General features: G+C 33.0%; 1 protein-coding gene across 1 annotated transcript in view; it reads right to left on the bottom strand.

The window, feature by feature from the left end:
* LOC131853163 (SH3 and multiple ankyrin repeat domains protein 3) overlaps positions 1-14,471 on the bottom strand; it is a 219,184-nt gene that overhangs the window by 17,486 nt on the left and 187,227 nt on the right. Inside the window, exons 5-6 of the mRNA XM_059203987.1 lie at positions 4,477-4,602; positions 2,185-2,365 (exon numbers count right to left, since the gene is read on the bottom strand). Of these exons, the coding sequence (XP_059059970.1) occupies positions 2,185-2,365; positions 4,477-4,602 (307 nt within the window). The remainder of the gene's footprint in view (positions 1-2,184; positions 2,366-4,476; positions 4,603-14,471) is intronic.

Below are 14,471 nucleotides of genomic sequence, written 5' to 3'. Positions count from 1 at the left end.
AACGAGGTTAATTCCTGGTGGATGCCTGGTGGACGCCACGATCGTGAACTTAACCTGACTTTACGCTCATCTTATCACCTTCTATTCACATTATTGCTATTTTATACACATCCATAAGAAGAATATTAATATTTATAGTATCTGTCTTATAATTTTGCATTTTGCTCGTGGCAAAGGTTAGTCTCTTTTCATTGTCTCTATGAAGGCTCATTGGAATACAAGAAGTAATTCTATTACCTAGCGCACCTAATAAAGCTTTAGCCTTCTTTAGGTACGTGGTAGAATTAACCATTAATTTCTTTTTCCAGAATTGAACGCTTGCGGGCTGTTTTACAGTAAATTTATTGATATTGTTCTCCTGTATTTTATTTAAACTGACGGAAACCGATATTTATTTGGAAAAGTAGAAATTTCTACTCCGGGACAAAAAACAGTCGGAAAACAGCATCATTCTATCCAAACTGGTACTGAATTTCGCGTTAAGTATACATAATTTAAATAAAAAAATATAGTTAAAACTTAATATTAGTATTCCATACAGTTTTACCTATGTATATGATAACCCTTCAGGAAATCATTATATATATCTAGGCCAATAAACGGCAATACTAAAATATTGTATAGATATTGATTGACGTAATTCTCAGTGCAGCAGAGCAAAACAATTCCCATTATACAGGCAGACATAAATAAATCAGCAAGGAGTAAATACGTTATGAATTCGGCACAGTCAGACTCAAGGCTGAAACGATATTTATCGTGGATTATGCACAGCTCGATTGATACGCTACTCCAACAATAGCACTATACTAGTTTAGTAACCGAACAATAGGAGATAAGGCATCGATATGCAAATTTCTTCAGTCATACGCGTCGGGCTACTGTACTGGCTTCATTTAATTTACTTGAAGATAACGGTTTATCTGAACATTTGTATAATACATGTAGCTTTATTGTATCTATTACAACTACTTTGGGCATTGTTAATCCTCAACAATACTTTGGTGTTTATATTCAGTTACTTTGTTTTGAACATATAAATAATGATGTAAGGAAAAAGGTCTGTAGAGATGCTGTAGACGCAATTTTCTAGGATTTCTTATATCCTAGAAAAGAGCGCCATCATCTAATTATAATCGAGTCTTTCACAGGCTCTTTCCAAAATATGTGAAAACGTAGACTTAGTTGCGTCATTTAACAAAGGTAACTACTACATTACAGCACAAGTACTAGTATATTTAAATAATAGATATAGATATGTATACGCAGTTATTACAGTACTATATATTTTAGTTTTAAACGCATTCTGACTGAAATATTTTTTTTTGGATTGGACACCTCTACATTGAACCTCATTTGTTTTGATCCTGAAGATATTTTATCTTCTTATATATTCTCTATCAGCAGTATTTCCAAACGATGAAAGTCCCCGAAAGAGCTTATGTCAATTTACATGCATTTTGCACTTTTCCATTAGCGCTGTCGCTAATAGAATAATAATTACTTCATTTAAAATTCAAGCGATAATATGCTTTGTTTCTCATTTCCATCTCATCTGTTATATAATTCATTATCATTATATGTGATTACAAAAATTCGTAGAAATTATTTATATATTTCTAATTACTGGCAATTATATTTGTTTGGAACTTAGAAGATGTAAACCAATTGTTAGATTCACCATCTAGGGACATATACCACATAGAGATAATCGGTCATGAGAGGATTGCTAGCAATGGAGATTATTATCCGCATTTCTAGCAGGTTATCTTCCGGCTCTACTTGAAGACCATCGTAGTTAATTCGTGGTAATAAATACCCTGATTTAAACCTAATCACGCACAGCTCATGCAGAATCACTATTTTATGCCTACACTTTTAATATTTCTATTCAACATTCGGCACCTTTGCATTAGTTTCCATCTCCATATACTTACTAACTTCGATTTAAGTTAAAGTCAGTACATGTTACGACTCCACGTCAAATGTACCCGTTACTAATAAGCCATATGAGCACAATATTAAATATACTTACTAATGTAGTTCAATTATTACATCCGTATACTCACTACTTAAATACTACAGGAAACAAATTAAGTAGCGACACCTCCTCACATCATATATAACGTTCCAGTGGTCAGGTGATAACTACAACTCTACAGTATAATCCTTTAAGAATCTTACCTCCGGTATCTTGACAGTGGAAGTTAGGGTCCAGTCCCTTGGCGCAGGCTTTGGTAATTTTGTCGAGTTGTGCATGCGTAACGTGCTCGAGAAACCGCCTCAAGTTTGCTCGTGAGTGCAGCGTCTTTAGTGTCTTCTCGTCCAACTTCAGCATTTTGTATACGCGCCGTTTATATTTTAACTGAAAGACACATAATATTCATGTATATTTTATTACAAATAAACAATAAGTGTCATAGGATGAAAATGGTGCTAACGAATTACGCTGGCGGGGCTCCAGTGAAAGATAATAGGATGAGCATGAAGTTAGGCCAGTTAGCCCATCGTCACAATTTACCGGGAATTAACCATTAAGGTTCCCAGGGAGAACCGCGTGGAGGTCGGACTAATTTGGTACATTACTAGCAATGGGGTCACTAGTCCTCATTACTTTCAATCCCCTCCCCCCTTTTAATAATCACTTGACTTAAGATACAATCTTTAAGTGAAACAAAATAGAGTTGAATTTCGTACAATTACTAGTATATTTTATTACCAGTAGAGAATTAAGTTTATTTTATTACCTAATAATAATAATAACAAAGGTAAATTTTATTTTGATGTACCTGACTTGAAATAAAATCTTTAAGTGAAATGCAATAAACAGAGTTGATTTTTTCACAAACATAGTTTCAACAGAGGAGGCGTGGGAAGCAATTCAAATATTTTTTCGCTTTAAGGAAATTCCAGACATACAAACACTCCACGTTGGAATTACAAAAAAAGTTGGACTGTAGCTTTTGCAAGAGATGCGGACGGAGATATAATTGTGGCATAACATACAGTTAACATCAAAAGGAGGTAAGTGTGTATCATTTCATCTAATCGTCGCATTGCAGGCTCTATGGGTGTTCAACTACAAGTGTGTATCGTCTAGTGTTGCCAGATCTTACGTTATAAAAAAAGAAAAGAAAATAAAACAAGAAGACATTTTTGAAAAATAAATGCATTCATTTTTCCCATCGTTAGCATATTTATTAAAGTGAAGTTACAATAATAATTTTCGTTATTATTATTCATATTGTACAATTACACTTATTAATTACTTACACCGCCTTATTAGGAAGGTTTGGAATTCGATTCCTCGCACGAAACAGACATTTGTAGTAATGTGTATGCTTGTTTGTTTTCTATGTATACTACGTATATATCATATATATTAAAAAAAAATGTTTAAGTTTTTATATCACTTGTTAAGTACCCACAACACAAACTTTAACTTGGGACTAGACAGTGCTGTGTGAACTATCCGGGATTATTTATTGGAACTTTGGTTATTAAATTTATATCTGGCCGTATAAAAGAGATGAATTTTTGTGTTTAGATTGGTAGTGTATTCGGTGTCTTCTATTGTTCGTGAATTTTGCTATTAATATGTTGTAAGCCTTTTTATTTTTACCGATTATACAGATATTTTACTTTTGCAGTTCACTATATTTATTAACGTTGCGTATGAAACCGCTACAATATTATTATAAGTTTATTATCCTGTAATATTGGGAGGTCTGGCAACACTGATGGGGACCGTACTCGGTGTCGACAGACGCTAGTCGTCCGATACGCTGGTATGCTCCTGTCCATAGAAGGTAAAGAACGCGGACGCGCGCCACGCAGTTAGTTCGTAATAAATTACTTGCATTTATCATGTTATTTTAGTACATAGCACAGACGTGCACTTTAGACGTCGTTTTACAGTCAAGATATATGAGGTATGAATGAATTATTATTTATTCAAATAAAACGTAACACTATTTTTTTTTTTCTATAAATATAATAGCAACAATAAAATACTGCAAATTGAGATTTATGATTGATTCTTCAGTGAAAGAAATACTACTATGCCGTAAAATATAATTAATAAACGAATTAATTAGACAAATCTCGGCTGTGACAACGAAGCGAAAAGTGTGTAGGTATATTGAATGTTGCGTTCACCACTACGTCAACAGCTAACAATAGTTCTGACTGGGGTAGTCAGTGTACAGGAGGCACGGTTGTCACGAGCGTCACATGATGACATCACGTCCATGTTACTAGTCATGTATATAGGTGACTGTTGTCACTTACCATCAGGTGGGTTGTTAGCCAGCCTATTTGCCATTCCAAGAGATAGGCTTGAACTTCTTAGTATTCCATGAATTTACCGTGCAGGTGCCGGGACAGAGGTAATGGTATGGCACAGAGGGAAACTCTGAGCAGTTCCCAGGACTTGTGACCTTAGCTGTAAAAAAGATAAATAGTAATTATAATTACCTCGAGGTATCCAACAGGCCCGTTGAAGGGGTAGTCGCCAAGCCGTCGTTCCTCATCCAAGAACTTGCCGGCTTTGCCGTTGACCGGAGGGCAGAACAGACCATAGTTGAAGCTCTCCTTTAGCTCCTGTAAATAAAAAAATACATGTTTAATTATTGCTGCAACATTTTGAGCAATATATTAAAAATTAAACCACAATAATAATCTAATTATACGGCCTCTTTGAACGACACCCCAGAAGAATAAATAGATTCTCCTTTATTCAAACAGCAGAAATTTTGATGTAATTGAGCGCGCCTCATGTTGTTACAGTGTTTTATAATCCTCCATTTTATTTTACGACAATAATTCTCAAATATTATTGTGGTAATTTGAATTTTGTACGTGATTTTCTACAGATGTTTGTACATAGCGTAGAAACAGCATGAATTCTATATAAAGCATTTATGTACGACATGATTTGGTAATTGAATCGGTTGGGTTCTTATGAATGAAAATGGAATAGTGCACCCGCCTACGCTATTGATTTACGCTGGCGGGGCACCAGTTGAAGACGATAAGATTAGCTTAAGGTCAGGTCAGTTAGCCCATCGTTGTAAATTCATCACGATTTTCCATGGAGAACCACGAGGGTCAACCTTACCTGGTATATTGCTAGCAATGGGTTTCGTGCGTTATCAGTGAACATAACGGTCTGATTAACGTAACGTTCTAACTGTAGCCCAGTTAGCCAGCCTGCAGCTAGGACTAGCTACTTTAGCTACCAATTTATCATTATTCGATAAATCGTCCAGACCGATCGAGTGTCAGGTATAAACCATCACGATACTGAGAATATTTGTTTTCACTATGGAACAGATAATAGCAATAGTGTTCACTATTATAAACTCTATATTCAGCACTATTTAATTGTTTTAATATTAGGTATTAGATATACCATATATCACTACGTCCTATTATAACATATCATAGCTGTGCTGTGTTAGAATTTTATATATGCTTTTACTTTAAGAAGACATATAAATATTAAGTTAACAATAAGGATAGTACCGCATAGTTGATTGATGATTGCATGATTTATAGAGTAACATATATCAATAGCAATTATTGATGCAAGACGGATTTCAATCGACACAATTAATAGGGCTGGATGGGCACGTCGGGAGACATTGCTGTTGCAAAACCATAGACAGTTCAACGGGTCACTTCAAATGATGCGGGGGCTTATAAATGCAGCGTCAATTATTTATTATTTCTTCGATGCTGTACAGATAGGGAGATCAACAATAATTACGTTATTACACAGCAAATGTCAATGATTTTCGCCGCACGTTGTATTTACGTATAATAAAATACCATTGCAATGATATGGTCTATGATCCACGATTGTATGTTTTTAAAAAATGATATTAAACCTTAACATTTACATAAGTTATAGTTAATATTTTTTTTAATTTCATAGACAATTTACATATTTTTTTTAATTATAATATCTTCGACTTCATACATGTGTTTTTTGTTAACGTCTTGTTACTATGCTAATTGTGATAGTGGAAAATATGCATCAATCTTAGTAATTAATAGGGCATTGCTAAAATACGTAGAATTTTCTATGTTAATTAGAGTTAACATTATAATCATAGTGAACTTTCCATATCTTCATATGAAAAGTCGACCATATACAGTTTATACGAAATTTCAATAAAAATCTCAGTGAGTTATTTCTCTGTAAGATATTGCAAGATAACATAGAATTTGGAGCGTAATATTACCTTAGCACTGACGTAGGTGAAAATGTAGAAACCACGGATATAATATTGCCGAATGGGTGGATTCAGAATTCAAATTACATCTCCTGGGATATGACCTAATATCAGCAGGTTCAGATAGAGTATTCGATGTTTGAATATACATATATATGTATATGTACATACATATACACACGGTACATAAAACTATGTATTTTAGCAGAAAGTATGTTAATAACCTTTTCTTTGGCCAAAAGAAAAAAACAATTTTAGAAATAGAACCTGTAATTAAATAAAAGATGAGATATATATATAAAGATGATATTACTTAATTTCATGTTCGAAATTTGAAATTGCCGCCATAATTTTCACTATGGCTTCTTGTTTTTTAATATATTTTTATGAAGCAAAAATATTAGTTTAAATCGATAAATTGTATTCTGTGGTCCATAGATATGATTTATTTTATTAATTATACATACGATACGAGTGGTATTGTTGTAAGAGCCCACGTGTGAGTATGTGTAGGTGTTCCTGTTTCTGTCACAGTAGATAACAATTAAACTGCAATATGTTAGCATACAATAGCTGTCGACAGTCGATGTGTCGTGTTACTGGGTCACCAGATTGATCTCGCTTACCGATTCAACGATAGTACATCCATAAATCACTAGCGTTGCATTTTGTTTTTCTTGGCTTCACGTATCAATTTATTTCTTATTCCGGATTAAAAAGGAACAACGAAACCCTGTTTTAAAGCAAAGGAAGAAACAAAATTTAATCTCGCCTGCCCATTAGTCTATTTTACTTCTATGCAATGGTTAAGAAACTTTTATCCAGTTATAAGGCAAATTAAAACATAACAAACGCATCTCTTGTATACAACAACCTCTATGTAAGTGCAACAAATTATAGCAATTTTTATTAAAGCATTTCAACACGGCATGTGGTTGCATAGATTAAATTTAAGTTTTATTCTCACTTGGATAAGGCTAATTTTTCAAATGTAGCTCAGGAATTAATATTTGGAAGAGTCACTAATCAAGTTACTACGGTAAAGGTTTTAATACTTTTAACCGTAGTGATTACTTGCTTAATGCTTTGGCTCAGTTATATTGAAATGGGAAAATTTGTAAAACATATTTCTATTTTATTTGCAAAAGGATTCGAAATGAGGGCTTTAAATTATTAAGTAGGCCGTCACTGAAGCTGATTATCATTTAAAATGTCAAGCCTAAGTTGAGTAATTCCTATAATATTTTTTAGAACCTGTTCCTAATACATGTGTTCACCGATGAAGTTTGTAGTACAAGTGTTACATTAGTGATTGGGTTTCGCCTATCTAATCACATTAATATTAATGCACAGTATGTCTTCATATTAATACTCGTATATCCGGTGGTCTGAGGTATGTAGTAAATTATTGCAGCTAACTGAATTATGATGTGTGATGAAAGTGGTGATACACATAAGTGATGATTTATATTAATTTCAATACTTATGTTTAAAAACATATGTAAAAAATAATTTGAAAATTTCATATTATTTCTGTGATCGATCAATATTTGCATTTACACTCGTATCGCTGACATAATAAATTTGTTATACTATAGTTTTTTATGGAGGACATAAAATCTTCATAATTTTTTTAGTATAAAATGTAGCGGGTAATGAATTAATTTCGGCATGCAATAATATGTGCCATTGGTACTGGTATTCATAGAGATGTTTTATAACTGCTGAATTATCCGACTGAAATGAAATTTAATTTAAAAATGTGACAAATCATATAAAGGTAAACAAATAGCGCTGTTTTATGTCTGTTTTTACGCTTACATCTTCTAAAGTACGTAACTGATTTTGACACGGCTTCAACTATTATTCAGAGAATTTCTTTTGAAAGGTTAATATTTAAAATAAGACACACGTGTGAAGAAAAGGCAGGTGGTTAGTAACATTAATAGATTGTTGAATCATTTACAATCAATCGATCACGTGACTGCGGTATTGGATATGAAAGATTGAAAAATGTAATGACAGTATAACGTTTGTAATGAATAATTTAGAACGTGAGGGGAAGCAATCAATTTATAGCGGTCCGCATGACTTTGTAATTGATGTGCGGACAGAGCGGTGTTGAGGGCCGGCGCGTTTGAATGGAGCCAGTTACTTGCCAGCTGATATTACTTACGACACTACTTGTGCTAGTAGTATTAATAATTACGATATTATTGATACTACTAGTACAATAATGATATTATGTTCGAATATTACGTACCTGTTTGATATTTAAATCCGTTCCCGTAAGGTTTCTTTGAATAGATTGCTGTTAGTATGAAGGCCGCGTTATTGTAACTATACATGTATTCTTTAATATATTGTTTGTCTTTTTTTTTATATAGAGAATTTTCAATTTATCTATCTATATATTTTACCAAAGGGCAAGTCTTCTTTATCAATTGTTTGAAAAATGTAATTGTCAATTTTGGTATCAATAAATTCTTTAATATAATGGATGTGTCGATAAATATTTTATGATAAATGAAGAAATTTATAGAAATACTAACATTTGTATTTTTTAACAAAAGCAAATTTACTCGCGAAATGTAAAATGTTCACTCCTGACACACACACACACTGACATTTATAGCCTGTGTGTTACTCTTATGTATAAGCTATATTAATGTAAAGTTTTATCAAAATCCGTTCAGTAGTTTTTGCGTGAAAGAGCAGAATATAGCCATATAAAGAACAAACATACAGCCATACATCTATCCATCCGTACTCACGAACTTTCGCGTTTATAATATTAGTAAGATAGTAGAGCAAGCAAGCTAGTAGTTACTTAGCAAGTAGTAAGATGAGATTTGCACCATGTTAGAATCTCACTCTTAATAAATCAAATGTAAAACCTATTACTAGACAACATTTATTACAGTTATTGCATAGTGATATCAAACGAGCCTCCCGAGTTGATCTAAGTGGATCAGTGGTCACCTGATAGATGTGTTTTGTCATTGACGTCGGGCTTTAGACTGCAACAGTTGCTCAAACAAGCTCACACTGGTTTATAGGTCAGTTTATAAAGTTTTCATTGGTTGCTTTAAACTTTAGACTACCGAGGTAGACATGTTACAGAATCATCTGACCACTCTGGTATCCACCTCTATTTAATTTTTGTTTTTAAAACTTGTTGTGATATAGCACTGAAATTAAAGGGTATACAGCCATGATACCTTAGTTCTCAATAATAGTAACGCATAAATGCTACCGTGGCCGTCACATTATAACGTGATATCCAGATATTTACCATAAAGTAGGCCGTCAGATATTTGCCTTTTTAGCTGTAAGAAAAATATTTTCTCCGGAGTGTTATATTTATTTGGGGGAATACGGTGTAACTAAATATAATCTGTATTTGGATTAATACTCTGTGCAGCTGTGGCATCTCTTAAAACCATAAGTTTACGAGTTAACTGCTGGTTGTAACTTAACTTGTATGTTCACGTGCATTGCCGGTTATGTTAAACAGCAAAACTCGGCATTATCATATGAATTAACACAAATCTTGTTTACATTTCCAACAGATTAGTTTTGTGAATGGCGAACGAGTGAACGTGATTATGTGACCATAGACAACACAAAGAAAATATTTTCAGTAGGCGCAATGAAAACAAATTATATGTTACTATTGTTAGTTTTAAGTAAATATATGTAGTACTGTGTTATTTTATTTGTCGTATATCAGTGGATTTTATATTTCTTTAACATAAAAAAATTTGGAAGTTGTAGATTACATATATAAAATAGCTGGTAGAATTTAGAAAAAGGGCTACAAAAAAGCTAAAAGCTACACCTATTTGTAAAATTATTATTAAAAGATCATTTAAAATTTTCTCATATAAAACAAGTCAATATTGTATACCTCAGCCTCGAATCAAATCGATTGAAAGACAAATAGAAACTTCAGTTCCAGTCAAACGGCGTGGCCTAAATATAGTTTGGTTTAGTTAATATGTCATTGTTCATATATATAGCGGCAATGTACCTGTCCCGCCTACACTAAGGAGCACGACATTGTCGACTAGGATTTGTGGCCCGGGTGGAGAAGGACCACTGGCCGAAGGAGGCCGTGATCACAGACACGATTGATATTCATTAATATTATAATTACATATGTATGTTAGTCAATAAGGTATTTATAATATAGGTCATTAGCAGCCTAAAATAAATAAAATTCCAATTTTGTTGTTTGACATTCCAATACCATAAAAAAAATGTCACCTATAACATAATTCTTTGTACTTTAACCAAATACTCATCTAATTGGAATACTGCGACTTCTGAGTCTCTTTTACTACACTGTTTACTACGATCAACATAGTGCACCGCGCCCTTTCACGTGGCCCATAGAAGCACGGAGTAGAGAAAGTTCCATTGTGATGAATCAGATATCGTAAACTAAACTATGACGCGTGACTTTCCTTATGTGGTATTTAAGTAGGCAAGTGGTACCGGTTCCGTACGTACTAATACGCGAGCAATGAAACGGTAATTTATCTTTTCCCGTGATTAAATGCCATTTAGGAGTAACGTTAGTTTTATCGTTTTAAAGATACAAATTGTGATGATTTACAAGTTCGTGCAGTCAACTGCACTAATATGTGAATATTTACATTGTCATAAAATCATTAAATTAGTCTACTGTGATTGAAATGACCCTTCCTTTCCTCTCGGTATCGTTTATTATTTTTATATTTTATAATTTTTGTTACAATGGTACAAAATGATGTTGCGTTTATTTGAATTGTGTCGAAGTGAAGCCGTTTGTTGCCAACATCACGCCGTTAACTTTATTTGCGCCCAGTCGTCAATAGATGGCGCGAACATACTGTTTAAAAAACTCGATATTGACAATAAAGTGACTATAACAATAAATAATTTGTACGTAATTAGCTACAAATAATATAACTTAGATTTGCAATAAAAATGGTCACTACCATTTTCGTCTCTAAATCATCCAAAACAAATTCTTTAAGGGTTTTTAATTGACACATTGTTTTCCTGCTACATGAAGGCCAAAAACAGAGAAAATACAGTTAAAAGAGTGGACAACGATGTTATAATCACAAAATAAATGTACTAATACAAACGAATCTTCTGTACCTACTTGGCTTTATTTTGTTCGGCCGCCAAAACCCGCATTGCGACAAATATTCAGCAATTCTAGTACTCGATCCATTTCTGGCTTATTATGTTTATCTACTGTAACACAATAATAATTCTGTTGTCGTAGTGCTTTACCGGGTAAAGGTAGTGCTTTACCCGCCTTTTTATCAGCATGAAACAAATTTCATGAGGATAAAACCGCGGATTCTGACGTATAAGCTATTACTGTAAAGTTTCATGCAAGTCCGTTCAGAAGTTTTTGAGTAAAAAAAGAAACAAATATCCAACTATCCATCCATACTCACAAACTTTTGCATTTATAATGTTAATAAGATATCTGTGACTTTAAAAGTGAATAAACTTTGAGAGCTTATACATCCAATCAATTGGATAAAAGCTATTGGTACTGATCAAAAACATAGTCAAATGGGTTGAAATAAAAAACCTCCGACTAAATTACATGCAATGTTGGATTGAAAATGCGGTAAAAACTGTCGACGTCCGAGCTCGCTCGGCGATTCTGTTATTTGCTATTGAAACTACTTTTTCACCACACAATCCAGAAATCTGGGCAAATATAATGTTCCGAGTTGTAATTACTTGCCATTGTTCTGGTCGCACACAAATAACACCGAGTGGAGCATGTGGGATAAAAAACTGACTCAATTAAATGGGTATGACTGCATAATAAAAGTATGGAGATTAAAAAATATTCTACTTCTATGGGAATTTCTTACAGGCATTAATTATGGAACGTAGATGCTAACAATTTACAAATGAAACAGATACATCTACATTTACTATATCTTACTTACTGATTTTGTAAATATTTAACAGTTGCAGCTACAAGTAAATTCTATAGTTCGACATGCATTGTTGTATTCCGCTTATAAGTTTGTAGCATTATAAAAGAAGACAAGAGATTTCAGAATAGAAAATGTATGTTCCTGAGGGCACTGGTATGGACCCGATATATCTCTTTTATTGTACTTTAATTAGGTATATTAATTAGAAACAATGATCGCACAAGAGGACTTATGTCTAAAAGGGATCTCTTCCAATCATAGATTGATTGGAAGAAATTCCTTTTACACAGCCCTTTTTCTATGACACAGAGTGGCATAGGAAGTGGTAAATAGATCACAGAATAATAAATAATAATGTAAATTTTGAATTATTACGGTTTCGCGCCATAATGTAATCAACATAGCTATTTCAGGTAATCATAGATTGAGAAGAATCATAAACTGATCTATATATACTAGATATATGTATAGATCAGTTAATGGCACTAAGTTTACACTGCGTTTTGAAGGTAAATCACCATAAATTTAAGCGTAATCATAACTCAATGAGATTTTATGACCACCGGCCATTGATGTACAAAAAGATTTACGGTTAATATATTTATGACAAAGATTTATTACAATATTCATTTTAAAAATTGGTTCCGCAGCAATTCGCAGTACCTCATCCTGATATTCCTAAATTTTTATATATAGAAATAATTAGCACAAAGATTATTGAGCTGGTCATTAGCCTATAATACGTCGTAACCAGTTGTATTAATTTACACTATTTTAATTTTTTTTCATGGTTATTTATATTTGTACACATAGTATAAATAGTTATAAACGTCGAAACATTAGGAGATATTAAACCATATTATCAATGTAATAAATTTTTTACAATTGTATTAATTTATTTCTCATATTTTTTTAAGAGTTTCCCGAGTCCGAGTTGATTGCATCGAGGCATCTCCAATACGTTTAAATTATGTACAAACACATATTATACTATTTTTATACGTGTATGTAGAGACATATATGTATAAAAAATAATAAGTTTCACCGAATAAAAAAAGTTACTTTGTGAATTCTCAATCAAAGATAGTATTTCAAAATTTCTACCGAAAACATAAGCATATAGTGTAATGCCTCTATACCCTGTAATTTCACTACCATATCACACCCTTTAAACAGAAGTAGGTCACCAACATGGTCGACTTTATGCAAAGTCTGCCTTGGTAGTAGGTAATGATCTGTCGTTAGTGAATTTCGCTTAGAATAATTTTATTACGACGCATAAATACATTTATGGGTACAAGTGACATGTGAATCGAGCGGCGCGTCCGGGGCCGCGGGCGCTCAGCCGGCACATCCTTATTTGCCAACTTGTCGCTTCACTAGATGCGTTGGATACAGCACAGCCTGCGTCTAACTGGCGCGTATGTAACAGCCTCGAGTTACAAGCGACGGCGACTAACATAATTATATTGAAACACATATTTCATATATTTTTTTTAGAAAAAGAATGGAATACAATTTATCGTAACATCAAATTTTATGAAAATTTATTCAGATTTTTCTACAACTAAATGTTGTGAAAAGGACACAGGACAGACAGATTCACTTTCAAATTTATAACATGGATATGAATATTTATATAAATAAATATTAGGATGGATAAATGTTATGATATACCTACAGTGCTCAAAATTGTTTAAAAAAATAAATGTCAGTTAAAATATTCTTTTATGAAATTAGAATGGCAAACTAGTTGACGGTCCATCAGATGGTGAGCGGTTATCGCCTACCACATAACATAATACCACATACGACACAAAATACATTGTGATGCCATAGTCCTCTTAAGTATGCCATTCCTCCATTGATTATTTAATTGAATTAGTGCTAATCGGTAGTTTGTACTCACACATTTAAACTTAAATTGTAAAGTAAGAATAAAATGATTTAAAAGAGCAACACACAAGTTTCTTGCTCGTTCTTCTTGTGATGAGACAGGTTTCCGAATGAGCGGTAGATTAAAAAAAATGTGATGACTATTCAAAAGTGCTTCAATGTAAGTTTATTTGAATAAATAATTTTCTATTCTATTCTATCTAAACTTACTCAGTACGGGCTGTGGAAAAATTGTTTTAAATACCATAAAATAATTATTTACTGTTTCCACATTGTATTCGGTTTCATGTTTTTTTATACTACAATGGTTGGAAACAAGCAATCGGCCCCTCTGATGGCAAACGGTAACCGTAGCCTATGGAAAAAAATATTTTTT

Source organism: Achroia grisella, unplaced genomic scaffold, assembly GCF_030625045.1.
Source record: "Achroia grisella isolate CSIRO2021 unplaced genomic scaffold, CSIRO_AGI_Agris_v1 utg900, whole genome shotgun sequence".
Classification (NCBI taxonomy): domain Eukaryota; kingdom Metazoa; phylum Arthropoda; class Insecta; order Lepidoptera; family Pyralidae; genus Achroia; species Achroia grisella.
Note: the sequence above shows the minus strand (reverse complement) of the source record. Positions and strands in the feature narration are given on the sequence as shown.